Genomic DNA, 25,203 nt, shown 5'->3' with positions numbered 1-25,203 from the left:
CTCAGTCCCGCCCCCTGCGTGGAGCTACTATCTCAGGCTCAGTGTGACACACTTAGTCAGATTTATTCTGTGGCGAACTCTGTTTGTTTGCTCCCGTTGTGTAACAGGCCTGCTGTGTTCCCTTCGCTGCTTCACGTTGAGTCTTTAAGGTGGAATATTCCCTTCGACTATTGATCCACTGACACGTTAGTGTTTTCGGGAGTGTTTTTCCGCCCTCGCGCTTCTAATCATGCCTGAGCTGGTGCAATCCCATCTTCTCGTCTCCTATCTCTCCATTCACATGTCAAATCCTCTTTTATTGTTGATGTCTTTCCACACCTGTTGGCCATGACCCAGACTTCTCTGACCTCCGCTCTTTATCTCTGTCTTTACCACTCGTAGGTCCTAACTGGTGATCGGACACTGGAAAGGTATTCTGTTTGGATGCTGCTGGTTTGTTGATGACTTTTTTTTTTTAACTGCTTGTAAAAACCAGCCAATTAAAAGCAAGTATTCTGTCCTTGTCTCTGGACGAATTGTGCCCGTGTTGATTTCGATCAACAGCACAATGTTCTATCAAACTGTGAGCAAGTCTCTGCTCTGTTGGTGTTTACCAGCGAGGGCGGACGTGGTTCACATTCTGTAACTTACATCCACTCCTGTTTTTGTCCTTCCATCTTTGTGAATTTGTGTCTTTCTGCTATTAATGTCTATAATTTCACACTTTCTCTTGGTCTCATGTAGATGTAGTGTAGTCTTGATTTAAAACAACATTTTAAATTTTTTAAAATAAAACTGTTGCCGGACAATGTTGGTTTGAACGTCTACAGCTGCATCGTTGGAGATCTCGCCGAAGCAGAGATGTTTAAGTTATTAAAATTCGCTACGCTCGTGTGAAGTTACGGGACTTTAAATGGTCGTGATTGTACAATCATACATTCTGTTGTTAAAGAACATAGATGTTATGTTATCCAGATTCCTGCTGTTTCAGTTTTATCAAGTCTGTACAGTTCATTATTACGTTAACCTGGCCTTCCTACTGGCAACACGTGACAGTGTTTCTGAACAAATAAAATATGTCTTTTTGAATTTGTCTGAGTGTCAATTGTGTCAACATCTTTGCTTATTGGGAGTGAATCTGGGTTTAAATCCATAAAGCTTACTGACCTGGTCACTTCTTAATAAAATGTATAGATTATTGTGTAGTTACCAGGACCAGGACCCCTGAAATAGTATTATTTCCACCTGTGCTTTCCTGACTGTGACATGTCACCTAATTCTGATCCACGAACACTTGATTGTACAACAGAGAGACGTTTTAAGGGTCACTGTGGTTCTTAACTGAAGCTGATGCAGATATCTGGGTGTATTGTTTCAGTTTAAATTTCACAATTAAAAGTGACTTTTCGGAGCAGCCAGTCGCAGCTTTTCTTAGGACAGTTTATTTCTGTGGCCGCGTTCACACTACAGCTTAGATTTTTGCCCTGTTACATGAGACACATCTGATGTTTTCTAATCAGTATGAACAATAGAAAGCTGTATGGAGTCTGTTTGATAAAAACTAAATGAGCTAAATGACTAAAGTATGGAATTTCAGCCACATAATATCAGGATATAATAATAATAATAATAATAATGGTAATAAACGTTATTTATACAGCACTTTTCAAATCAAAGTTACGAAGTGCTTTACATGGTTGAACCAGGATTAAAACATTACAATAATACAAAAATAAAATGGAATAAAATACCCAACAATAATATAAGATAAAAACAATAATAATAAAACCAATGTGCTAGCGTTAATAAAAACAGTAACCCATCTGTTTGTGTGAAAATATGGAGCTGACGTCACCTTACAAACAACTCCAGAAAAGTTTCGTCCTCGAGGCTCGTAGTTAAATCCTGTTTTCCGGCTGTAGAAAGCCGAAAACATCTGCACAGAGTTCAGTTCACACCGATCACCTCCAAAAAATAAATCTGCTTATGTCAAATGATTTTTGATTTGAATATTTATTTCCGACCACTGGTGAAAATACATAATAAAAAAGACAACACTTAACAGTTTAGGTTTTCAACACATTTTACACGAGTTATACATCAGAGGAAAACTTAGTATTGGCTGCTCAGTTGTGTCAACAGTCACAGCATGATGAATTACTGACACTCAAGTCCCTAAAATATTGATTAAAGTAAAAACCTGTTTGTTGGTGGGTCTTCTTAAGTTACCAACGCCCCCAAATTCACAAGCTACAAACACTTCCTTAGCTACCTTTTCAGAATAAAACTCACAATTTACAACATCACACAAAACTACTGTACTACAACAGCTTGTGACTGGTTATGTATGTGGACAAACGTCATAGCAGCGTCACTGTTGAGGTAGCAGCTCTCAGCCTGGAGTCGCAGTACTTGCAGTACTTTAAAGACATTTATACTGGCAGAAACTTCACTCTGCTGGTACAAGGCACAGAGACAGGAAGCTGCGTTTTTAGTCCTCTTTGTAACTGTACTGTAACTGATCAAAGGAAGGAAATGTAAAGGTTTCACATCTCTTTTTGTAGGGCGAATGCCCCAAACTTCAAGAACGAGAGCTTATTTAAATACATTTTCACATTGTGTAGTTGGTTTTCAGGTAAACGCACACAGAAGTGTACATGACCCAGTTCTTCCCGTCAGTTAAGAATTTATTGTAATGGGCAGTTTTTTTTAGGAATGGGTGGGAATTCACCAAAAAAATAAGCGGGAACGGTTTTGAAATGCTGTAAATCTCTTGAAGATGAAAATCTGGTCACAGATAAGAAAATGTTCTTTCAGGAGGAGAAAAGGTAAATTAATAGCCGACAAAGCCTGAATCCAGCATATTAATGGTTTAAAAGTTTCAACCTCGCAGGGCAGCAATGATAATACTTTATTATTTTTAAATAATTGCTCTGCCTAGAGGTGCCTGCCGAACGTTTCTATTCAATAAAACAAACTTACTTGTCCATCACAAATCCAAATTTTATGATTCTTTGGTTTTTCAGTAAACAGTTAAGTAAGCTCCCATTTGAAATTCTGGCTCTGCTACACATCCAACATTTAAATCTGACAATAGAAAATAAGAGTACAAAATCCATTGTGTTGGTTCTGTATATCACTGCTGTCCTGTGGGAAAAAACATCTTATATCATGTACCAAAAAAACCCACCTGTTGTCGTTTGTGACGATGCATTTTTCAGCTGATCAAAGAGTTTATTTAGCCTACAGAGACCCATCAAGTAAAACTTCATCCTTCAGTGTACCTGAAAAATTCAAAGTCACCACATGGCTTTCATTGGACGGCGGTGATATAGTAGTTAACGGCAGGGACACGTGTGACACGTTAAATCTACTTTGGTGGATGCCTGTCTGTCTTATCTACCTCAATACATTCTGTTGAGGTACTTTTACTTTACTAGAGTATTTTTATTTTATACAACTTTATACTTCTACTCCACTACATCTCAGAGGCAAACATTGTACTTTTTACTCCGCTACATTTGTCCGACAGCTTTAGTTACTTTACAGATTACAGTTGTTCATCCCCTTCCTGTCCAGTGGATGAAGGAAACACTTCATGCTTCAGTTCATCACAAACAGATACGTGGTTTTACGTATCTGTTTGTGATGAACTGAAGGATGAAGTGTTTCCTTTATGTGCTGAGAAAACTCTCCTCCTTCTGAAGCTGAATAAACTCTTTAACCCGCCCTCGGATCAGCTGGAAAACGCATCGTCACAGAGCTGAAAACAGGCTGTTTGATGATGATCTTATAGACCATGATGCATTGCTGCAGATTAAACTGCCCAACAGTATATAAAGTAGTTAAAATGAGCTCAACCTTAAACATCTGCAGCAGTAAAATGCAACACACACATTAATGCAGCAGGAATATGAATCCAGAAACATCGGATATAATAAAACACTGACAGGAGCGTTTTACTGCACAGGGACGACTTCTAGTTTTGTTAAGTTAAATTTAGCTCATGCATACTTTTACTTCAGTAAGGTTTTGAATGCAGGACTTTTACTTGTAGTGGAGTATTTCCACAGTGTGGTATTAGTACTTTTACTAAAGTAAAGGATCCGAATACTTCTTCCACCACTGCCTGTGATCAATGAAATTGTATCCTTGAAATCAGACTCTTAATAGAAGCTAAAAGCCAGTGTTTTTTTGCAGGACAACCAGAGTCACTCCTTTTTAGAAGTAGCTTCATGTATCACTGTGCTGAACATCGAGTGACAGATTTGTAGACAAGACAGTTTCACTGCAGTTACAGATAAAGGGGTTTTTAGAGTGAAAATGCAGCCAGAGATATTGAACATCAAAAGAACTGATCTCACTGTGACGTGAATCTCTTCTTTCCCCAGAATCTCGTTACAGATCTTGTTGCTGAGTTTCCCCGATCTCACAGCTTAACATGAGTCACTCGAAACATCACAAGTACCAGCAGAGACGTGGCTCCAATCATACGTAACAACATGTTGACTTTCCAAAAACCAGGACCAGGGCTGCAGCTCCTCCTGTGGGGCCCCTGGAGGTCCACCCGGGGCCGGGAGACCCTGTAGCACCCAGACGTCCGGGTTCGGGTGAGTTAGTGTTTCCATAGAAGAAGAAGTGTGTCCGGTCGCGAGTCAGAGGCGAGAGTTGCAGGGTAAAGGTCGAAACGCCACCTCCATGTTCTCCTCCATGATGATGTCAAAACGGCACATTACAGGCCTGACAGGAAGGAAAATCGACCGCGATTAGTTGATTCTTCGATTGACAGAGAATTAATCAGCAACTATTTTTATAACTGACTTGTTTTAAGTCATTTTTCAAGCAAAAATGCCAAAACATTTCTTCGTTTCAGCCTCTCAGTTGTGAGGCTTTTCTGTCTCTTACGTGACAGCAAACTGAATATCTTTGGGTTTCAGACTTTTGGCCATATTATTCAGTATTTTTAGACTATAGATCAAACGATTAGTCCAGAAAATAACTGGCAGATTAACCGAAAATGAAAATAATCCATACCTTTCTCTACATACATGTACAGTTTTCTATATAGCAGATCTGGAAAAATAATCTTGTTGGTTGAGTTGAACAAGCTTTTTGTTTTTCTCTGTTTAACACCTTTACAGACTTATTCAGCCACACATTTCAGCAAACTATTGATTAATTAAAAAAGGTTATACAAAGTAATATAAAATAATTTGGCATGTGTATAAATTAAAACAATCAAACCAAATATAGCATACAGTACAAAATGTAACTCAAGGTCTATTTACTAGCTTTTTTTACCAGAGCTGTTTTATGCTCAGTAGTATCTTGGGTATAAATATTTTAGTTACTCATATATATATATATATATATATATATATATATATATTCAAAGAAGTGGAAGAAGCAGATCCAGATTTGTGTTGAACACGTGATTTCTTGGAAAATTTAAGGGCAAAACCAGAATTACAGTGAAATAGAAACTCACTTATTGGCGGTTTATATAGGTCAAAGGTCACAAGAGACTAGCTATGTCCGAGAGTAACTTACCTTACTTAGTAAAATACTTTTCAGCTACTTTATACTTCTACTCCACTACATTTCGGAGGCAAATATTGTACTTTTTACTCCACTACAGTTACTTGGAGATTCACATTATTAATACAAAATATAAATTAACTATTATTACATATTGTTATAGATTAAGATAAGATCAAACTTTATTGATCCCGTGGGGGAAATTTACAAACTACCCAGCAGTATAGAAAGTCATTAAAATTAACTCCGTGTTAAAATTAACGCTTTCTGAAATGGGTTCTTTTACTTTTGGTACTTTAAGTATATTTTGATGCTAACACTTGTGTACTTAACTACAATTTTGAATGCAGGACTTTTACTTGTAACAGAGTATTTCCACATTGTGGTATTGCTACTTCCACCACTGGTTTTGAGTATGTAGTGGGTTCACAGTGGAAAAGTGACAAAATCAAGCACACTCAAAACAGTCTACAGACTAAATTTAAATTTTTCACAATTCTGCTTTTGATAGCAACAATTTTCCCACAATGCATTGCAAGGGCATGGGGAAAATATCACATTTTTGAGGGTAAAGCTGCTTTGTGAACTACCAAGAAAACAAAAAACAAGTATTAAATCTTTGCTAAAACATTTGGCTGTAAACTGTATTTGTACTTGTAAAACAAAAACAGCATCAAAATCAGCTAAATGTGTAGAAATGTAAGCCGGCTCCAGTAATGAACATCAGTATGGCTTCAGGACTGACCTCTCAGGACGGTCCAGCGGTGTGAAGCGTATTCGCAGGAGTCTGATTTTGTAACGAGGGCCGATCACGTTGCCGGTGTTGATGCGTATAGAGATCTTCTGGACTTGCTGGAGATCCTCATCGAACTGGGCCAGCAGCCGTGTGGAGGTGTACTGCTCGAACCGGAGTAGCTTACTGGGAGCAAAGAGGAGCAGAGTTTAAGTACTTCAGCAGCAGGCTCAGGGATACCACTGCAAATCCCCAAACTGGTAGCCAAAGTGTTCTTATTGTCAACAAATAAAAGAAAAAGACCCAAACCAGCGGTGAATGTATCTGCTAACAGGTGTTGTCTGTGTATCACAGCCTGATGGATCTTCTTCCTCCATTGTTGTCCAGAAACTATTAAAACACATCAGCGAGCCGCTCTGTCGCACTGGGTGACATGTTCCTTCATCACCATGAACACACACACTGGAGTTTATTCTGACTCAGTCCCACACACACCGTCCTGCTGCCCCAAACACTCACTACAGCACCACATGTGGATTCATCCGCTGCTGAAAATAGTCCCAATAAATGCACCATTTCCTCCTGTTTGTCTGAGAAAAAACTACAGCGAGCAGCTGTTTGAGGAAATTACTGAGCCTTTTTAAACATGAAACTAAATATTTTTTTTATAATTTAAAGATTTTTAGTAGGAACCAATGGGCTCGGCGCTGCGAGCCACAGACAGGAAGTGAGACAGTATTGAGAGACGGACTAACACATTGATGGTTTTGAGTTTTTCATGGGATTTGTCGACAATAAGAAAAATATAGTATAATATATTTTGTCTAAAAGCCAGATGTCTGTGTGATGTGAACCTCTGCAGGCTGCATGTTCTGACAGGGGAAACCGGCGTTTTCCTGACAGACTTACTGGTCTATTCGGGCCTCTGTGAAGTTTCTGCCACCGTGCAGCCGGATGTAGACGACGCCCCAGCGGAGGTACTGGTTCCAAGTCACCATGTCCACTCTGTAGCTCAGCTCTGCCGCACACAGGACACAGACAGCGTTATGGTCTGCTCATGCTGAAAACTGTACTAGTGCAGTGATATACTTTATTTTCTCTTGTTTGAAGATAGTGAATCATTACAGCAAGTAAAACCTGTTTCATCGCTCAATGAGGCCCCACACTCTTGTTTTAATTGTGAACTTATCCTTTAACTGTAAACTGCTACTGCACTGCAATCGATGGGTTTAAACTTTCTGTCATGTTTCACTCCATCAGTAATGTCACAGCAAGTGTTTCAGCTTCGACAGCTGATGGCAAACACAAAACACACGACTTTATGACGCAGATTTGTGTGCGTGCAGGTTACAGCAACCGCAATACCAGTAAATCTGCAATGTGAATGATGTTTTCTGAGATTCTGGTGAGACGTTATGTGAGAGTGTGTTTGACTCACTCCTGTAGGGCAGCGTGGCCGTGGTGCTGAAGAAGACTTTGGTCTGTCCGAGCTGCAGCAGAGTCTCCCTCCACTGGCTGACATCATAACCTGCAGGTGAGGCCACACAGGTGATCAGATGTAAGACCTCCATCAGTCACGCTAAGAGCTCAAACTCCGCTACTGCTTAATGGAGTCTGTCTAGTCATCTGCGAGCATGTTCTATATCTATAGCAACATAACTTTATTTATATATCATGTAGAGACAAACAGAGAAAAAATCTGTCTGTAGACCATAAAAAGTTTTCAAACTTAGAATTATTAATATTTTCAGTGATTTATAGGCATACATAGACTTTCAATGAAAAAGGCACACAAATGAGTTACATTGTAGTTTTATTTCTTACATTTTTCGGATGTATTTATGTGTATCAACAGTGAAACAGTGTTGTTTTCAATACTGAACTGTTCTATAGTAATATTTGGAGTAATTATCAGTAATTATTTGTACATTTGTATAGGCTGCTGTGTCATTTTTCTTGTATTTTGGGTTCGTGGCAGCTTTATACTTTGTTAAATTGACAAAATGATCACTCAGACTTATTGCTGAGTTTCTGCTGAAAAAAGGACACCATGCACGTGGGGTTAGGACACATTTTGCATGTTTTCATACAACTGAGTCGGGTCAGACTCTCTCAGACTCTGACCGATACTGATGTGTGACTTCCTTTTCTGTTTTTTAACCACAGCTTTTCACTTTTCTTGCTTACAGGAAGCTGAGTTTCTGTGTGTCATTTTATTCTGGCTCAATAAAACTGTTGTACATTTCCTTGGTGATAAAGGGGTTTTAAAAGCCCTGCACAAATTACAAGTGTACCACTTATTTGGACTGATTAAACCTCTTCTCAAGTATGTTGATTAACGTCTCCCTGACTTTGCCTCACTTCTCTCCTTCCGCATCTCACAGTTTGAGTCTATTAGTCTGTATTGTTTACGATGGTACACGTGGTGTTTTGTTCATTTGCTACACAGATCTGTCGATTTAAGTGGGCATAAGCATCATGTGCAGTTTTATGCCAAATAGAAATGGAGTTTTTGGGCTCACCCATTGTTATTAGTGCATGCAGTCCAATGACCTCACATAAGTCAAACTGAGCAGAGGTCTAATCGGCAAAACTGAAAACACCTGTAGGGGTTTACATGACCTATAAATGACCTAAACAGCCCTAAAATTGAATTGAAATTGAAATTTGATTAATAACACAAGTGTCTGCAGTACAGACACATCCTGTTTTCTCACAGCAGAGTATTTCCTTAATGCGACTAATTAGGGAGTTTTGATGAGAAATGTAGTATGTAGGAGGAGAAATATTCTTTTATTCTTGTCGCAGTTCTAACTGGTCACCACTACAGGCTGATAAAGGCCCTGCAAACATTTCACCACCTACCAAGCAAAGGACAGGGTGCAGGTTTAAAGGCCTCACACTGCAGACACCGCCCTTCCAGGAAGTCGCTGTAGGACGAGCAGGGGTAACCCGTGAGGCTGCAGGTTCGGTTCAGAGCGCACAAGAACAGAAACACCGAGCGCTGGTGGTCGCACACAAAATAAGATTTACCTGTTGGAGGAAAAGACAATACTGCAGTGAGTGTGTGTTAATGAGTGTGTGTGAAAGCATGTTTTTCTGCTTATTTATGTGTGTGTTCACCTGCGAAGATGGTTTTGGGACACCCTGGTTGGTCTGCTCCACCGTTGGCGTAGAAGTCAATATGACCATGAGCTCCTCTCAGTCCGAATGCTGCACATAAAAAACACAGGAAATACAGATTCAGTACTGCATGTAATACTTTCCAGTGCCACATGTTGAATCATAATATATTTTACATATTGAAAATGTCACTTAAATATGGATTTTTGACGGCTTATGCGAAATCAAAATTTAGTCCTGAACCTGCTGATTTTATGCTGATTATTTAGTTTCTCTTACTTCTAATCCAGCTGTTAAATCCTCTGATACTGCCCAGAAAATGTTTGTTCCCCTTATTTGGGATGGCATCCATATACTGTCGTTTGAAAGTATAACCCTCGGGGGAAAGTACCTCAGGAATATAATTATGCAGGTATTGTGCAGGACAATGAATTGTAAACCTCACAACCTTCACAGTCTTGTATGTCATTAAAAAGACATCTTTCTGTAACACACTAATAAAAGAAAATCATCAACCCTAAGATTATATATATACATGTCTACATATTTACTGGTGTGTTTATGTAGAAAATTTCAAGCAAATAGTCGACAAAAGAAACTAAAATTGTTAAGTCCTGTTTTGAGTCTCTACATTGACACTGAAGTAAACAGACATGTTTTCCTAATGTGTTTAGTCTGTTGTCCGTCATGTTCAGTCAGCTGACACCAGGTTTGTTGCTGCGCTCATGTCACCAACACAAACCTCTGTGTTTAGTTATTAGCAGTAGTTGCAGTTTAGATGCTCACAGTTCATGTCGGTGTGAAGTACGTCCACAAACATGGCGTCCGAGGGGTCCAGCCTCTCCTCTGGTGTGGCGCTGGTGAACATCGGCCCCGCTGGGTCCAGGCCTGGAGGGGGAGGGGGACGGAGGGTCAACTAAGGCTTTTTTAAACCTTAAACTTTGTTACCAGACCCAGCTTTCCTACTTTTTTTTTTTGCACTATTAAGTATGTTTTTATAAGCTGTGTTTATCTTGTGTGTAGCACCAAAAATGAACAATAATGCCAAAAGCTCACATGACTAAAAATAAAACCATCTGCATGTTACCAGAGTTGTTTGTGATTGTCATTTAAAGTGGTAAGTTTAACTCTGTGCTGATTTTCTGTCTGCAAGAAACATTTTAATAACATCTCTTATCTGTAGTTTGCATAATTTTCAGTTTTCACCATTTATCAGTTAATTTAAATGTCTACGCTTCTGTAATGTCACTTTAAACATGTCAACTTAAACTTAACGTCCTAAAATTCTTCTCCTTCAAACTCAATACGCTGAACTTTTCCCTTTTCTTTTGCTCTGCCACTTATTCATATTTTCCTGTATGTTCTTTTTTTAATCAATTTTTTTTTTACCTGTGATACGTCCAATCTTTCCCTTCAGGTTTGCTCCTACAAATCCAGCCAGGTGAGCTCCCAGACTGACGCCGATGAGGTGAACTGAGCTCAGAGAGGCTCCTTCCTCCTGCAGACACACAACATTCAAAACTTCAAAAGCGTTACATTCAAGGTACACATTTTGTCCTTTGTCCTGAAAACATAGAGAGTTCAGGACCGTAGCTACCATTGTCCTCTGTATATTGTGAGTATTTTATTACTACTTTAACAGCCGTACTTTCACCGTCAGAATTTGAGTCCTGGCAGTGTAGGGAAGGTACAGCTTTAAGACGTTTATGTTAGGAAGTACAATCTACAGAAAGGTGAGTTACTGTGGGGGAACTCAGACTCATGAAAATACCATGCATTTATTGACTGTAGCTTTTGTTTAGGCTGTCTTCTACTAACCTAACTGATCACGTAAAGGTCTGGGCCACTTACCGCGATGAAAATATTGTCTGGGAGAAACACTGACATGAACTTTTTATCTACTTTTATCCCCTAAAATTTCAAGCTTCCAAACTGTTACTGTACTTTTAATTATAATTCAGAACTTCCTGCTTCTCAATAGGAAAATTAAAATGAAACAACCCTTTAGGCTCTTAGTCAAGAGGTCAAGTAGTCAAACTCTGACAAAAACATAATATAAGCTTGTTTTAGGTATTAGTTTGTATGATATCGTTCTTTAAAGCAGCATTAATTGCTTTTTTTTGGCCACTTGGGAGCAGAAGAGCTCCACAACAACCTGAAAAACACCTAAAATAACATATTTTCACTTTATGAAGTTGTTTTAATTTGTAACAAATTATTTCCACATCCAGCAGACATAGAGCAACATGATCATCCCATTGGAGTCGTGTTGGTGTCCACCTGATGAATGTAAGTCCAATATTCCCTCTCCTTTTAGCTCTGGTTTGGTCTCCACCAGCTCCTGAGGGAAATATCTGTCTCTTTAGCTGCTAAATGCTCCACTATGTTCACCAGCTGGTCTCTAACTGTGTCTGTCTGCTGTTTGCTGCTGTAGTTTTGTGGCTGAAAACAGCTGCCTGCTGCTGCTGCTGCTGAATGTGCTGAAAAACCAAAACCAGGAGCTAAAAGAGGCTAAAAAGCTCCGTAGACCTGCAGCTTCTCACATAAATACACTCATACTTACACACAGAAGCGTCTCACCTGCATAGTCATGATGAAGTCGGTCAGGTTGTTAGCCGCCTCCCTCGTGTAGGTCACAGCGATGAAGTAGTTGAGGTTGGCCGCCCCCTTGTTCCAGTCTACCACGATGATATTCATGTCCTCCTGCTCGGCCAGCAGGTGGACTATGTGGTCTATCCAGATGGGGGGCGCTCCGGTGGGCCTGTAGCCGTGGATGACGAAGGCGGTGGGGCGGGAGAGGTTGAAGAGAGGCTGGGAGGACAGGTGGTGGTGGTTGAGCTCACGGCCGCAGTTGAGGTTGGAGCGGGTGTAGAGCAGCAGCCGGACGTAGAGGCTGGTTCCCATGAAGCAGTGAGACAGGTTGAGGTCTGTGAAGTTATCGCAGGACTCCCCCGTCCCGCGCTCCTCCTGGCCTGGACGCATAACACGGAAGACATTTTGTGTCAGAACGAGAGCTCAGAAGTGATATTAATGCTGCACTACATGTTGGTAGTTTCACATGCCTGCAGGTTCAAAAGAAAACTTTACGACAAGACTCTGAGTGTGGTTTGGTCATAAATAACCTACATAACATACTTACAATATTCACAAAAAAAGAGGAAAACCAAAACAAAAGACATTCAATCCAACATGGGATCCGGAAAAACAAAGACAAAAAATATACAATTAAGTAAAATAAGTCTACAGCCATGCTAGCTTAATGCTAATGTCAACATGCTAACTTGCTAACATGCTAATGTTTAACAGATATACTGATTACCATGTTCACCATCTTGGTTTAGCATGTTAACATTTGCTGATTAGCAGTAAACACCAAGTACAGCTAATTATGACCTGATGGGCGTCGCTAGACAAAATTTGAATTAATTGTTTCAGAACCATGGATTTCCGTACAAAATTTCATGGAAATCCATCTAACAGTTGTTGAGAAAATTAAACTTCAAAATCCTGAAACACTGTAAAGCTGCTGTAAAGTGATGAAAGAGTGGTTAGTTTTTCAGATGGTGTGGAGTCTGCGCAGCTTTGGCCGACTTTGAGTTACTTCTTTTTTATCAAAAAGGTAAATATATTGCTTAAATATATGTACATTTCTTGCTGTGATAAAAGTTTTTGATTGATTTAAAATCTGCAGCAAAACCTTCTGCTCCCTCACCCTCAGACTGTCACGAGTAAAAATAAGAAAAGATGGAGGACATTTTTGTGCCCATTACACTTGATATATATACTAAAATGAAATAAAATTAAGTTAAAGTAAAAGTAAAAAGAAAAATGAAATAAAGGAAGGTTTAAGGTACAAATTACTTCAGAAGATGAGCCACATGAACAAACACAAGCCAGTACGATGTGATGGAAACTAGATAAAACTAGGAATGTTTTAAACAAAGCCAGATTGAAATACGTAAGCTGAGCAGGAATTTAAAATAAATTTTATATCTCAAGATCAAAGGTTAATTATGTCGTTATCTCGGGATAACAAAGTTGTTTTCTTGTGAAAACCGGATAAATATCTTCATGAGAAAATAATCTTGTCATCTCTAAATAATGACCCGCTGTTTTCTTGTGAAAATTAGGTAATTTAACTCGTAATCAAGAGAAAACTATTTTATTATTTCAAAATAACGAGATACATAGCTCATGATGTCTAAGTAACGTTCTCAGCTTCCGAACTGAAAGGTGAACAGAAATGCTGTCTGACTGGAAATGTTGGGATCAATTCTTTGTCTGGTAAGTGACGGTGAGTGTTAGTCGGACCTCTTTAGCTCTATGATGTGAGGATTAAACTGCCAGTCAGGCTAACATTGAGTCTCTTTAGCCTATTTAAAGTGTCTTCAGCCTGCATACTGGAGTACGCAGGCTGGTGGTTGTTTCTGTGAGGTGAGGATAATTAATCCCTACCGACTTGTGTATCCTGCAATGACCTTTTTGTTAGTTAAACATTAATAAAAGACAAGTATCCTCCAACAAGTATATTGTTTTACTGTGTCAGGACACCTCAGAGGGCGTTATCTCTGTCCCAACATGGACACTTGGCTACCTCAGAAACAAAGGGGGAGTCCCTTTAATTAAATCAAGAGAAATATATCAAGCGTTTCGGGAGGATTTACTCTGTTCATTTCTCTGATTCGGTCTCTGAGTTGCATCTGCAAAGGTATTTTTGTGATCTCACAGATGTCCGCAGTATGACCGAGGTGAAATGGTGTTTAAATCCAATATTTCCACAGACTGTGCTGCTCTGCTCTTCTTCTTCGCTGGATGTACTCTATGTCAAGCTTATGGCAATCTGGGGCCGACAGTCTGTGGAAATATTGGATTACATTGGTGTTGCCCTGGACAGAAATTTTATCATTCCTGGCAGACATCTGTAAGATTATTTGAATATTTTATTTAAAAAATTACAGTTATCCAGTAATTCAGTTTCAGCCTGTTAGTCATCTAACCAGCCAACTTAGAGATGTCATGCGGCCCCTTGTGTGAGACTGACAACAGTAATTAAGTTGTTGACTGTAACTATTTAAGATGTCCTGATCTGTGTGTTCACACTGACCCAGAAGTGAATTTTAGAGATGTTGGGATTGTGTATGAATGTTGCTAGTGGACGCAAATTTGCCCTCTGCGGTGTAAATTGAGGCGAATATATGTTGAAAAATTTGAGATGTCCCAAGCCATATTGATAAATGTACAGAGAGAAAAACAAAAGGAGAGGAGACTGAGAGAAAATAACAGAAAGAACAAGACTTCCTGCTAAATTTCAAGTCAGTTGGATTCATTTGTTGCTAGCTAAAGCTAGCGTCAGTACAGGCAGGACATTGGCTGTCTGTGGTGAATAAAAACAGACTGCATAAACAGCCCAATTGTCAAATTCAGGCAAATAACACAAGGCAAAATGTGCTTTGTGTTCAGTCTGAACACACACCTTGACGCAGCTCTAATTGGCTCAGTTGTCTCTCCAGGTAAACCTCGTTGAGTTGCACAACAAAGTTTGAGTTGCTGGTAACGATTCAGTGGTCTGGAAAAACACTATGCAAGAAGGAATCGTTTGACATTATGGGAAATACGCTTATTTGCTTTCTCTTCCAAGAGTTAGATGAGAAGATTGATGCCACTCACACGTCTGTGGAGACAGGAGGCGATTAGCTTAGCTTAGCATAAAGACTGGAAACTGGGAGAAACAGCTAGCCTGGCTCTGTCCAAAGTTTAAAAACAACCCACCAGATCCAGGTTTTAGAGGGAGTTTGTCAAATTGTCTTTTTCTGCTGACATCATAGTGTAGCTGCAAACACAGCTGGTTAGCATCAAGGCTAGTTTCCTGTGGCGGGGGGGCGATCCCCGCTCTGCAGTTACCACACACGAGTGCGACACTGCCCTCAATAGGATCAGCCTGCTATAAAAAAACACCTCATCCCTTCACCACCTGCCCCACCCTGAACACAAGAGGGTGGACATGGCCCCAATCCAGCCCCAGACACACACATTAGTAACCTATGAACGACTGTGAGTGTGTGACCTGGTGTATATTTACTGTTATACCACCAGACAGAAACAGAAACAGGCTTTTCCATTTTAAACTAAAGTAAAGCACATGGGGGGGGCGACTTTAAATAATCTGTTCCTTCCTACACTTCACTAAGCTGTTTCTGTCTGCAGCCACACACTTTGTTTGTAGGTTTTTGAAGTACAACACAGTTATTTTAATCTTAGTTTCTTGCAGGATCAATCCCTCCTCAGAGATAAGAACTGAACTGCAAGCAGATTCGAGCTTTCACAATGAGCAGAAGTTATCTTTTTTTTGATAAAATAACAGAATTTTTGGTGTTTTTCTTACCTTTGCAGAGCACGAGGAGTCCCAGCAGACCCAGGAGTCTGCGGGGCAGCATCCTTCCTCCAACCACAGAGACGTAGAGGGAAAGATGAAGGTGAAGTCAGACAGGGAGAGAAGGAGCTCTGAATGCAGAGTGAAGGAGTGTTGTGGGAGGGAGGAGAGGTGGTGTCTCCACTTAAAGTAAGGATCAGTTTCTAGAAGGATGGAGAGGCGGAGAGGGAGGGAGGGGAGGAAAGACTGAGGAAACAGAAAGAATAGTAAGGGACATTTAACAAAAGTGGGTCGACGATGAAAGGGAGGAGCAAAGAGACAGAGGTAGCAGAGTTTGCAGGGAGATAAATTTGAGAACTTTTTAGATATTCAAAAGTTAAGAAAGATGCCGGACAGTAAAGCTTTCTTTCAACTATAAAAAAACACTCAAATAACCCTAAAGCGGCCATAGTAGGTATTTTTACTAAAACAACGTGTAAAATGACAATGTGAAAACGCTGACAATGTGTTTTCAGCACGTGTATATCTTTTTTAAATGTGTAAGTGAAAGCAGGAGGCGGAGGCACATTAATGTCGTGGATTTCCATGTGGGAGTTGTGCTTTTGTACGTCCTCTTAGTGTTGTGCTGTTTCTTTCTGTTTCTTTCTAGGAAAGCCACTTGGTATTTTGGTTAACTCCTCTTGTTCCTGTGTTTGTGTTTGAGTCGGGAGGGTGTGTGAAATTGGGCAAGTTGTGAATTTGGAAATAGGGTGTATTTTTTTGGTTGGATTTTTCTGATTGACAGTGTTGATGTCCTTGTTATATTTCAAAATAAAATTGCAAATCTTAAAAAATGAGATCTTTCAGTTTAACATTTATAGAGACATGAGCCTGCTCTGCTTATTATAGTCACTCTTCAAGGTTTTATTGAACATTTTGCGATACAAGATAAACAGAATGCAGTGGACAAATATACACCAAAGATGAAAATATAAAAACCTGGTAGGTGGCCCTCAACGCAACTGCTCCTCATCACTGATTAGTGAGGTCGAAGTATGATTGTGGGTAATCTGTGCCGTCAAATGCTGGAGCGTCACCAGTGATGGTTATTAATAGCTCCACAGGCTCTGACCCAGCCCATCCTGCCCTGTACTCACTCAGTTCAATATAAACACATGTAATTTAACATCCAGAGACTCTGAAAACACTTCAAAAGCAGTGAAACTGAGCCGAGGGTTACAGTAATGTAAGACTGTACGCTGAAACCGCACAATCACTGGATGGCAGGCAGAACAGTTTGACTACTTAAAGGCACGGAGAGAAACCGGCATGTAGACTACACACTGGCCTCTGCAGAATCTGTTTGTCAGAAGGAAGACTGCTGCGTCGTGCCAAACGAGCCCTTCACGATGTGTTGAAATGACAGGTAGCGCCTAAACCTCTGAGTCTTTCTTTAGTTCAGTTTGCTGATATTGGGCTTTTGTTAGAAATCTGACACCAGCCGGTCTTTGTCGTCCATCTCTGATCCTCCCTGCAGCCGCAGAAGGAAAAGAAACAGAAAAATATGCACAATGTCTCTGAATTTACTCTTCGTAGATTCCCCTTCCACTTCAGGAAATACACTTATTCGCTGAGAAGATCAATACAACAGGGGTGCACGGTGGCAGAGCGGCTAAAGCCTGCCTCCCAATAAGGAGATCGTGGGTTCGTGGGTTCGATTCCCGGACCAGACCAACATCACGCAATCTCTCTGGGTGGAGTCTGCATGTCCTCCCCGTGTTACCGTGGGTTCTCTCCGGGTTCTCCGGCTTCCTCCCACCGTCCAAAGACATGCATGTGTAGGTTAATTGATAACTCTAAATTGCCCGTATCTACCAAGCGGTAGAAAATGGATGGATGGATGGATGGATCAATACAACACTCATATGTGTTCGTTAAATGTGAAGCTACCACCAGCAGTCAGTTAGTGTAGTTTAGGGGGGAACTGCTAGCCTGGCTCTGTCCAACGGTGATGAAATCTGCCTTCCCGAACCTTAAAATCTCTGTAATTAACACGCTGTATCATGTTTGTTTAATCTGTACTAAAACCGAAGCGTGAAAACAACACGCTGTGTTTTTCCGGAGGATTATGTACGGGATTATTGACAGATTAAACCTTCACCACCCTGCCCTTTTTGAAAGACAAAAAGAAGACGGGACATCAGGGCTGTGAGTTTGTTTTATAGTCTTTATGCTCCCTCGTGGTCAAAAATAACTTAACGCATCTTAAGTTTTTATAATTTTCCAAGTTTCTTAATGCATTTTTTCTTCCTTCCAAGCATCCATTTATTTAATTATAATTTCATTGCACTTGAAACTTGCTGACTTAGTTAACTGTTACAGTGAACAGCGTGCTGTGACATGCTAATGCAGTTTAAACAAAAGAAGACATATCCTGTGATAGATTAGCAGTGTTTCTCTGCATGTTGATTTTTTTACGCTGTATTACAGTGAAAGGAAACCAAATCTGGACAGGACTGAACAGTGACTGGCAGGTGATCAGCCAGGTAAAAGGTCAGTGTAAGGTCAGAGTGTCCTGGCCAGTTAACGAGCTTACCTTTGAGGCTCTCGCCAGTCACCTGGCTTGGCAAATAACAGGCCGGTGTGGCTCAAGTTGAAGAGATTATAAAATGACGAGATCCCACAGTTTCCAAAGATATTAAAGAGATCAGGCTGAATCATCTAGAATATTTCCTTTTGATTTGTTGCTATAGTAACCACCACTGGCACAGTTCCATAGCAACAGCAGATTAATTGACACCGTTACATCTGCCTTGTTGGCCGACGCGTGACTCACCTTTTATCTACCCCCCCTTAAAGCCCTTGTTAGATCATTATTAGGTTAGGTACTTTTTTTAAACTTTAGCTGTTCTATGATTGTTGATTTGTGATCTGTTCATTTTCTGCCATCAGTTAACGGCTAGCTGTTATGCTAGCTTTCCATTTACAATGTTTAACACTTTGTGATGAAATGAGAATGGACGTTTGTTTTGATTAATAAAGTGTTTTGAAAATTAAAGCCATTATTCTAGCTGTCTGAGGCTAGTGTGTTGATAATATATGTTTACTGTTGGGCTGTTTTATGAGGGACGTAACTCATTTAACAGTTAGTCTATACTTTTTTTTGTGAATACAGTTTTCTTGTTACTGTATTAAGTCATTTGTACAATACTTTTGGTTTTATTTATGGTGTCTCATCTTTTTCTAATCTGTAATCACTATCACTGAATCTGTTGTCCAATACTGTTTTGCTTCCAGGAGAAACTTCAAAAGCCAACTCCTGTCTTTAACCTTTATAGGAGCTGTGTTTATATCGCTCCATCGCTGTGCACTTATGCATACTGTATACAGCAGTATGTAAAAAAGCTTTGTAAAAGTAAAGAAACAAAACAGGGCATTTAAGGAGAAAAGCATGCGATTGATGAGGTTTTGCTGTTCTTCCCGCATCTTTATGCTACAATTATGACTACAACTTAAATAATACATTTTTGCTTTTTAAAAAGGCACTGCAATGTTTTACAGAAAGCCGCTGTTAAATATAATGAAAATTAGCATTAATTAAAAAAAAACAAAAATTTAAATCTGAATGTGAGATTCCAGCTTGGATATTAGAGAAAAAGGTGGCTGAGAAGGAATAAAAATGTACATAAAGGGAAGTTATGGAGGTAAACCAGGGATCATATACCTGATACCTTAAACCTCTGTAATCATGAATCTGACCACAGCGCTGTGATTGGCCAAACCAGAGTGCTTGAATTCAGATTAAAACTTGTGTATTGGGTTAGAGATGGTCGCATTTTAGTTTGGGTTTGGTGTGATTACGGTCAGGATAAGGATGGTGGAGGAGCTTTGATGCAGAGACAGCGCACTAATGTTAATCATCAGGGATTCAGATAATCGCAGCTAAACCGTTGAACATATTCATGTCTCTGTTAAACTGCAGTATTAGGTAACGATGACGGCATCCCTTCTCTCACACCATGAGCTGTATTATCAGTTATGACCGGCCGCATTATGCGGTCGGGAGTCTCCGCCGTCGCCTCTGAGCAGGAAGGTTCATGTATCTGTAAGACAGTGTCACAACATCTGAGCCCTTAAAGAACTGGAACAACCAATAAATCAACATTAGATCACAGATATATCAGTGTGTGTCTCTGTACAGAAATGTCAAAGATATGCTTGAGGTCATTTAGAAACAGTGTCTCCATTGCATAGTTTGTCCACATAGAGCGCCGCTTATTCAACTATCAACTATCTGAAGGATTGGTGTGAACTTTGGTACAAATATTCTTGTTCCCCAGAGGAGGAGTCATACTGACTTTGGTGATCCCTGAACTTTTCCTCCAGCGCCACAATGACGTTAACATTTGCGTTTATAAGTGAAATATCTCCAAAACTGCTGGATGGCTTGACATGAAATTTGGTTCAGACATTCACGTCCCTCTCAGGAGGAATTGTTACCGCTTTGGCGCCATTAACAGGTCAAAATTTTAATTCAATACTGAGGTTTATGACCAAACACCGGCAAAACGAAGGACATTCTCATCAGCCTCAGCTGTACATTATCAGTGCTAATTAGCAAATGTTAGCATGCTCACATGTTGACCTACAATAGTGATAGTGACCATTGTAAACTTTATACCTGCTTAGCATCATCATGTTAGCATGTTGATGTTAGCATTTAGCCTCACAGAGCCACTAGTATGGCTCTCCTCTCTGTACACATCTTGGTCAAAGTTATTTAATAACTAAATTCAAGGGATCTTTATGATAAAAATGTTTGTTTGTTAGCCATAACGGATGAAGAGACAAAGAAGAGCACCAAACTGCATCAACAGAAGCTCCAAAGAAGATGCAGCTTTGTATACTGTTTGACTGACAGGTGATTTCTGGGAAATGGAGTGCAGAAACACCACAAAAACAAGCACTGAGCTATAAAAATGGTGACAAAATCAAATAAAACTGATTTGATCAAACACCACCAACATCTGGCCAAAGAAAGGTTGGTTCTTTTGGTTTGATGTTTCTCATTACACGGCTCAGTCTACCTTTTTATCTCCCTCTCTCCCGCAGAGACATTCAGGTCCTGTAACTTGTGGAGAGCTAAGGCTGATGGGAGCTCTGTGGGGAGGGAGAAGACCACAATGGAGGCGCTGCTCTGGACGGAGGACAACGACTACAGGTATCTGAGGTGGAACGCCGGGGGAGTCCTCATGCCGCCTCCTTTAAAACGCGAGACGCCTTCACCTCTCCAACACACAGAGAGAGAGGCGAGATAAGGTCACAGGAGAGCAGGAAATCCTCAAAATCCTTTTCAGTCTTACGTTATTATACTTCCTTTGCCTTCCACCAGAAGAACGGAGCTTTAAATAACAAGTAAACCACCATTTTGACTCCTCACAGGCTCCTCTGTCCATCTGAAATCAAAAATGATTCTGTCTGCTGTACAATGAAAACATTTTTTAACCTGTTTTCTGCATTGTGTCTCTTTACTTCACTTGTATCAACAAAATTAACTTTTATCATCAGGAACACATACCTATAATATTTTCCAGTTTTGTTTGGGTTTTCTTATATAGAAACATATTTATATTTTCCTTTCATCCTACAAACGAGACCAAGATGTGCCACTGTCTTTATTTTTTATTTTAAATTAATTATTCTTTTCTGTATGCCATATCATCTTATTTACTGTATTATGAGTTGTGCTGTATTTTGCTTCATCAACAACAAATTGCACCCTTTTTTAAACGTTACCTTTTTTCGTTTTTTGTTTTCATCTTTATGGGTAAGTGTTCCATATTTTTTAACACTGGATTCTTGTTTACTCTTATAAACAAGTATAAAAATCTTTTTTATTGTGAAATAGATGGAAATAGTTTTTCCAGATGGACAAATGAGTCTTTCAGGATTTTGGAAATACCTTTTATAACACCTGTAAGTGATGTTAAACGAATATCTCTTGGTCTTTGATCATAACGCAGACATGAAATGGCAGGGTCTGGGCCGGTGTGTGTGTGGCCTGGTAGCCATTTTTAACACGCGTCACCCAGAGGGAGGGGTCCACCACCCGGTTACAGACGACAGCACCCCGTCTGCAGGAGAGGCAGAGGTGAGTAAAAAAGATAACTGATGCAACAGTTTACTTTCTGTGCTGCTCCTCGTGGACCACTTAAGGAAAGAAATTCCACATATAATCTTAAATTAATCCCCATAATCATCTCACAGCCTCCAGGCAGCCAGGAACACTTCTTATTGAAAAGGTGAAGAGAGACATAAGCTTACTGTAGTAGACAATCCAAACAGCAGTAACTGAGAGTCCACAGGTGAACAGGAATAGGGCAGGCAGGTACTGACAAGGGTTCAGGTTGCAGAGGCTGGAAAGCAAAGGCATAAAGCAACCTGGAGGGGACTGAGTGGAAATACACTGCAGGGCTGATGAGGTAAAGTGGAAACAGGTGAGCAGGTGGAAGTGAGCGTCAGGTGGCTGAAGGGAGGGACAGAGAGGCAGAATGGGCAGCCATGACACATGCTCTATGCAGTGTGTTAAGATGAAGAGCTGTTTCACTAATGACAGAGCTGCTGCTGCTGACCTCTTGTGGCCGGATGTTAAAGGAGACAGTCCGTAGGTCTACTTTCTGGATGACGTCCAGCCAGGGCATGAAGCAGAACAGACCCGCAGAGATACAGTAAGGAGAGAGGATCGTTTATTAAAACATTTTGACCCTTAAATGTGTAAAACCAGAGTCACACACAAAGTACAAAACCTTGGAATTATTAGCTGTAAAACCTAATGCCAGCAGTCAGTGCTGCATTGCCTTTAGACTCATTGTTATGAGTTTTACGTTTAATATTAGATTGTTTTTATTTCCTTATTTAGATAATATTCTGCCTCATAGAGGCATACGTTTTGAATTCAAATTATAAAACCATCTGAAGTCTTTATAGGGATAAAACAAAGTTCATGTTCAACTTTATGGAGAGAGTTTTGTTGGACAAACCTCATCAGGTTCTTCATTACTCCTGTTCAAAACCGAATCCTCCAGCTGCTGGAGACAGCATGGGTCCTCCGAAGAAAATCATTATCACATCTTCTGGTTTTGGCTATTATTACGTTTTTTTCTGGCAGAAGGTTCATAAAGGTTTACAAAAAGGGCTCCAGGGTGGACCCTCTATTTGGGCGCCCTGCCTTCAGAACATGTTATAACTTATATCAGATACCTAATTTAAGCACCGCCGGCAGGAAATCTATTACTAAAAAGTGGCTAAAACTAGAAATACCTACAATTATTTATGACATCTTTAGGATGGAAAGAATCACATTGTCTATTAGACGGCAAAAGTGTTTTTGAAAATACGGGAAAGCACACCACACCTGTACGTCCACTTGTTTAATGTGAATTTCTTTGTTTTTTCTTTTTCTTTTTCTAAATGAATTGAGTATCATGAAGTTACTGGCTCTATTTATTAAGTTCTGTTTTTCTACTATGCTTTTTGTTTTCTATACCTGTATATTTCTGTTTATTTTATTGGTCCTCATTCGCTTTTGTATTATCTTTCTTTGCACAGCCTCATTGTCCTCTGTTTTTCACCTGACTCACAAGTCTCAAGTTTTTTTTTACACGATATGAATTTTGTTGATGTATTAATATCATATCTATGTGATTATGTGTAAAAAAAAAAATAGTGTGTAGTTTTTCATTAAACCTTGATGTCAACACCCATTTTTTCTCTTTTATATTATATATTATATAGATAAACAACATAAATACACTCAAAGGTAAATAAGAAATACTAAAATCTCTAACATTACTTATATACTCTAAATACATACAGTCATAGTGTATAGTAATGTGCTGTACATATATACATCACAGTCTTGTATTACTGTATATTAAAGTCTTGTATTGGTTTGGTAAGGTGCTTCATTCAAATTGCATAAAGTATTAAGAATAGCTGCACAATTAATCAATACACAGGTATGTACAGTTATGTGATATAGAAACTACTGCTTAATAATAATAATAATAATAATAATAAGATAAAACGTTATTTATATAGCACATTTCATGCAAAAAATGCTTCAGCTATGATTAAAAATAAACAAAAAGACAGATGCAAAAAATAGGAACATTGTAAAATGAAATAAATTTCAAAATAATAATAAGACTGTGGGTGAAGTTTTCCAGGTTTCCAGGCCTGACAAGATGAGTTTTACGATTTCTTTTAAAAGCTGAAAGCGATGTGCACAACAGCTACTACTACAGATATTTTTAAAGTTGACATCTAATACTTATGAAGCTATTACAGCTACAACTGCACAACTACTGCACTACTACTGCACTATGAACTAAGTTTGTTGAGTTTGTGAGCCTGGGGGGATATTTTGAGGTACGGGGGTGCCAGTGGTATTGGGAGCTGGAACAAAGGCAAACCAGGGAACGTACCTTCAATACGGTGCATCATATTCTTCATGGCCAAAAGTGTGTGGACACTCGTACATTAGTTGAACACATCATACCGACACCGTGTTCATTAACCTGCTGCTCTAACAGCCTCCACTCTTCTGGTTTCAGTCTTTCCTCCAGATGTTGGACCTGCTGCAGGGATCTGCTCCCATTCAGACACCAGAGCATCAGTGAGGTCCAGCACTGATGCTGGGTGGCCAGGTCCGGCTCCCAGTCGGCGTTCCAGTTCATCCCACATGTGTTGGATGGGGTTTAGGTCAGAGGTCTTTCTGGTCCGCCATCTTGCAGGCCGTCCCGAAGCTCTGATTTCTGCTTCCTGCTTCGAGGAGGGATCTCTGAGGAGCCATGAGCGAGGAGACACGAGAGCAGCCTTCTCAGAAGTCTTTTACTGTCCGACACGCCCCCCTTATTGGATATCAAGTATTGATTGGACGCTGCAGCTGATCGGACTGATCTGATACATCACAACATCACTGGAGTTTCATACCGGAGTGAAGGCAGATAACAGATTAAACTCAGCTGTGTCACTCCCAAAATTAATTGTAGCTCTGAACAACAAAAGAACCGCAAACGCCATTTCCATTCAGTCACGTGTGAGGCTGATCATTCCTGAGCGTCGGGTTTGATATGAGTTAAATCATTTCAAATTTCCCTGAAACATTCAGCCTAATGATAATAATAATTTCCGATGTTCACAAGACACCATAATCATATTCTGGTTTATTCAATAATGAATTCACAATCAGAATATCAATAAATACAGCTGTGAATAATGATTAAATCATATAAACGCATTCTGCAGGTAGAAATGATTCCTGTGGCTCTGAGCAGGACACCGTTTGTTCTTCATGTACCACATGTTCATTTGCACTACCGGACTTTATTTATACATATACTGCATCATCTGCACTCTGTACTGAATACTGCAATAACTCATCTACTGCACTGTTAACTATTTCCATAAATTGCACTAC

At 39.8% G+C, this 25,203-nt stretch overlaps 3 protein-coding genes and 1 long non-coding RNA gene across 12 annotated transcripts in view; 2 read left to right on the top strand and 2 right to left on the bottom strand.

The window, feature by feature from the left end:
- zgc:112982 (uncharacterized protein LOC503771 homolog) overlaps nt 1-8,583 on the top strand; it is a 21,397-nt gene extending 12,814 nt beyond the window's left edge. For 2 of the 5 annotated variants that reach the window (XM_044175995.1, XM_044175994.1), the window contains exon 11: nt 382-1,068. In XM_044175995.1, coding sequence (XP_044031930.1) covers nt 382-395 — 14 coding nt within the window. In that variant the 3' untranslated portion in view covers nt 396-1,068. Of the gene's footprint in view, nt 1-381; nt 1,069-4,370; nt 4,590-7,112; nt 7,228-7,696; nt 7,785-8,439 lie in introns of those variants that run through there. The other 3 variants (XR_006375681.1, XR_006375682.1, XM_044175996.1) reach the window with 3 other exon arrangements.
- LOC122866379 (hemicentin-2-like) overlaps nt 1-25,203 on the bottom strand; it is a 480,239-nt gene that overhangs the window by 329,686 nt on the left and 125,350 nt on the right. The window lies entirely within an intron of this gene.
- Nucleotides 4,584-18,435, bottom strand: lipib (lipase, member Ib). Of its 2 annotated transcripts, none has more exons than XM_044176023.1 (10): nt 18,319-18,435; nt 11,954-12,345; nt 10,763-10,871; nt 10,160-10,261; nt 9,374-9,463; nt 9,116-9,283; nt 7,689-7,778; nt 7,160-7,268; nt 6,263-6,436; nt 4,584-4,719 (listed from the first exon to the last, which is right to left on the bottom strand). In XM_044176023.1, exons 2-10 carry the CDS (start codon nt 12,275-12,277, stop codon nt 4,635-4,637), a joined length of 1,251 nt encoding a protein of 416 aa, XP_044031958.1. In that variant the 5' UTR covers nt 12,278-12,345; nt 18,319-18,435; the 3' UTR covers nt 4,584-4,634. The 2 variants fall into 2 exon arrangements, with proteins under 2 accessions (XP_044031958.1, XP_044031956.1); XM_044176021.1 differs by lacking the exon at nt 18,319-18,435 and adding an exon at nt 15,756-15,884.
- Nucleotides 17,132-25,203, top strand: LOC122866410. Of its 4 annotated transcripts, XR_006375688.1 has the most exons (5): nt 17,513-17,930; nt 18,213-18,275; nt 20,835-20,943; nt 21,746-21,873; nt 24,338-25,203. It is a non-coding gene; the product is annotated as an uncharacterized LOC122866410 (long non-coding RNA). The 4 variants fall into 4 exon arrangements; XR_006375689.1 differs by lacking the exons at nt 17,513-17,930; nt 18,213-18,275 and adding an exon at nt 17,132-17,148 and having other exon boundaries at nt 24,338-25,193; XR_006375690.1 differs by lacking the exon at nt 18,213-18,275.

This window comes from Siniperca chuatsi, linkage group LG19, assembly GCF_020085105.1.
Source record: "Siniperca chuatsi isolate FFG_IHB_CAS linkage group LG19, ASM2008510v1, whole genome shotgun sequence".
NCBI lineage: Eukaryota > Metazoa > Chordata > Actinopteri > Centrarchiformes > Sinipercidae > Siniperca > Siniperca chuatsi.
This window is presented reverse-complemented; position numbering and strand designations above follow the sequence as displayed.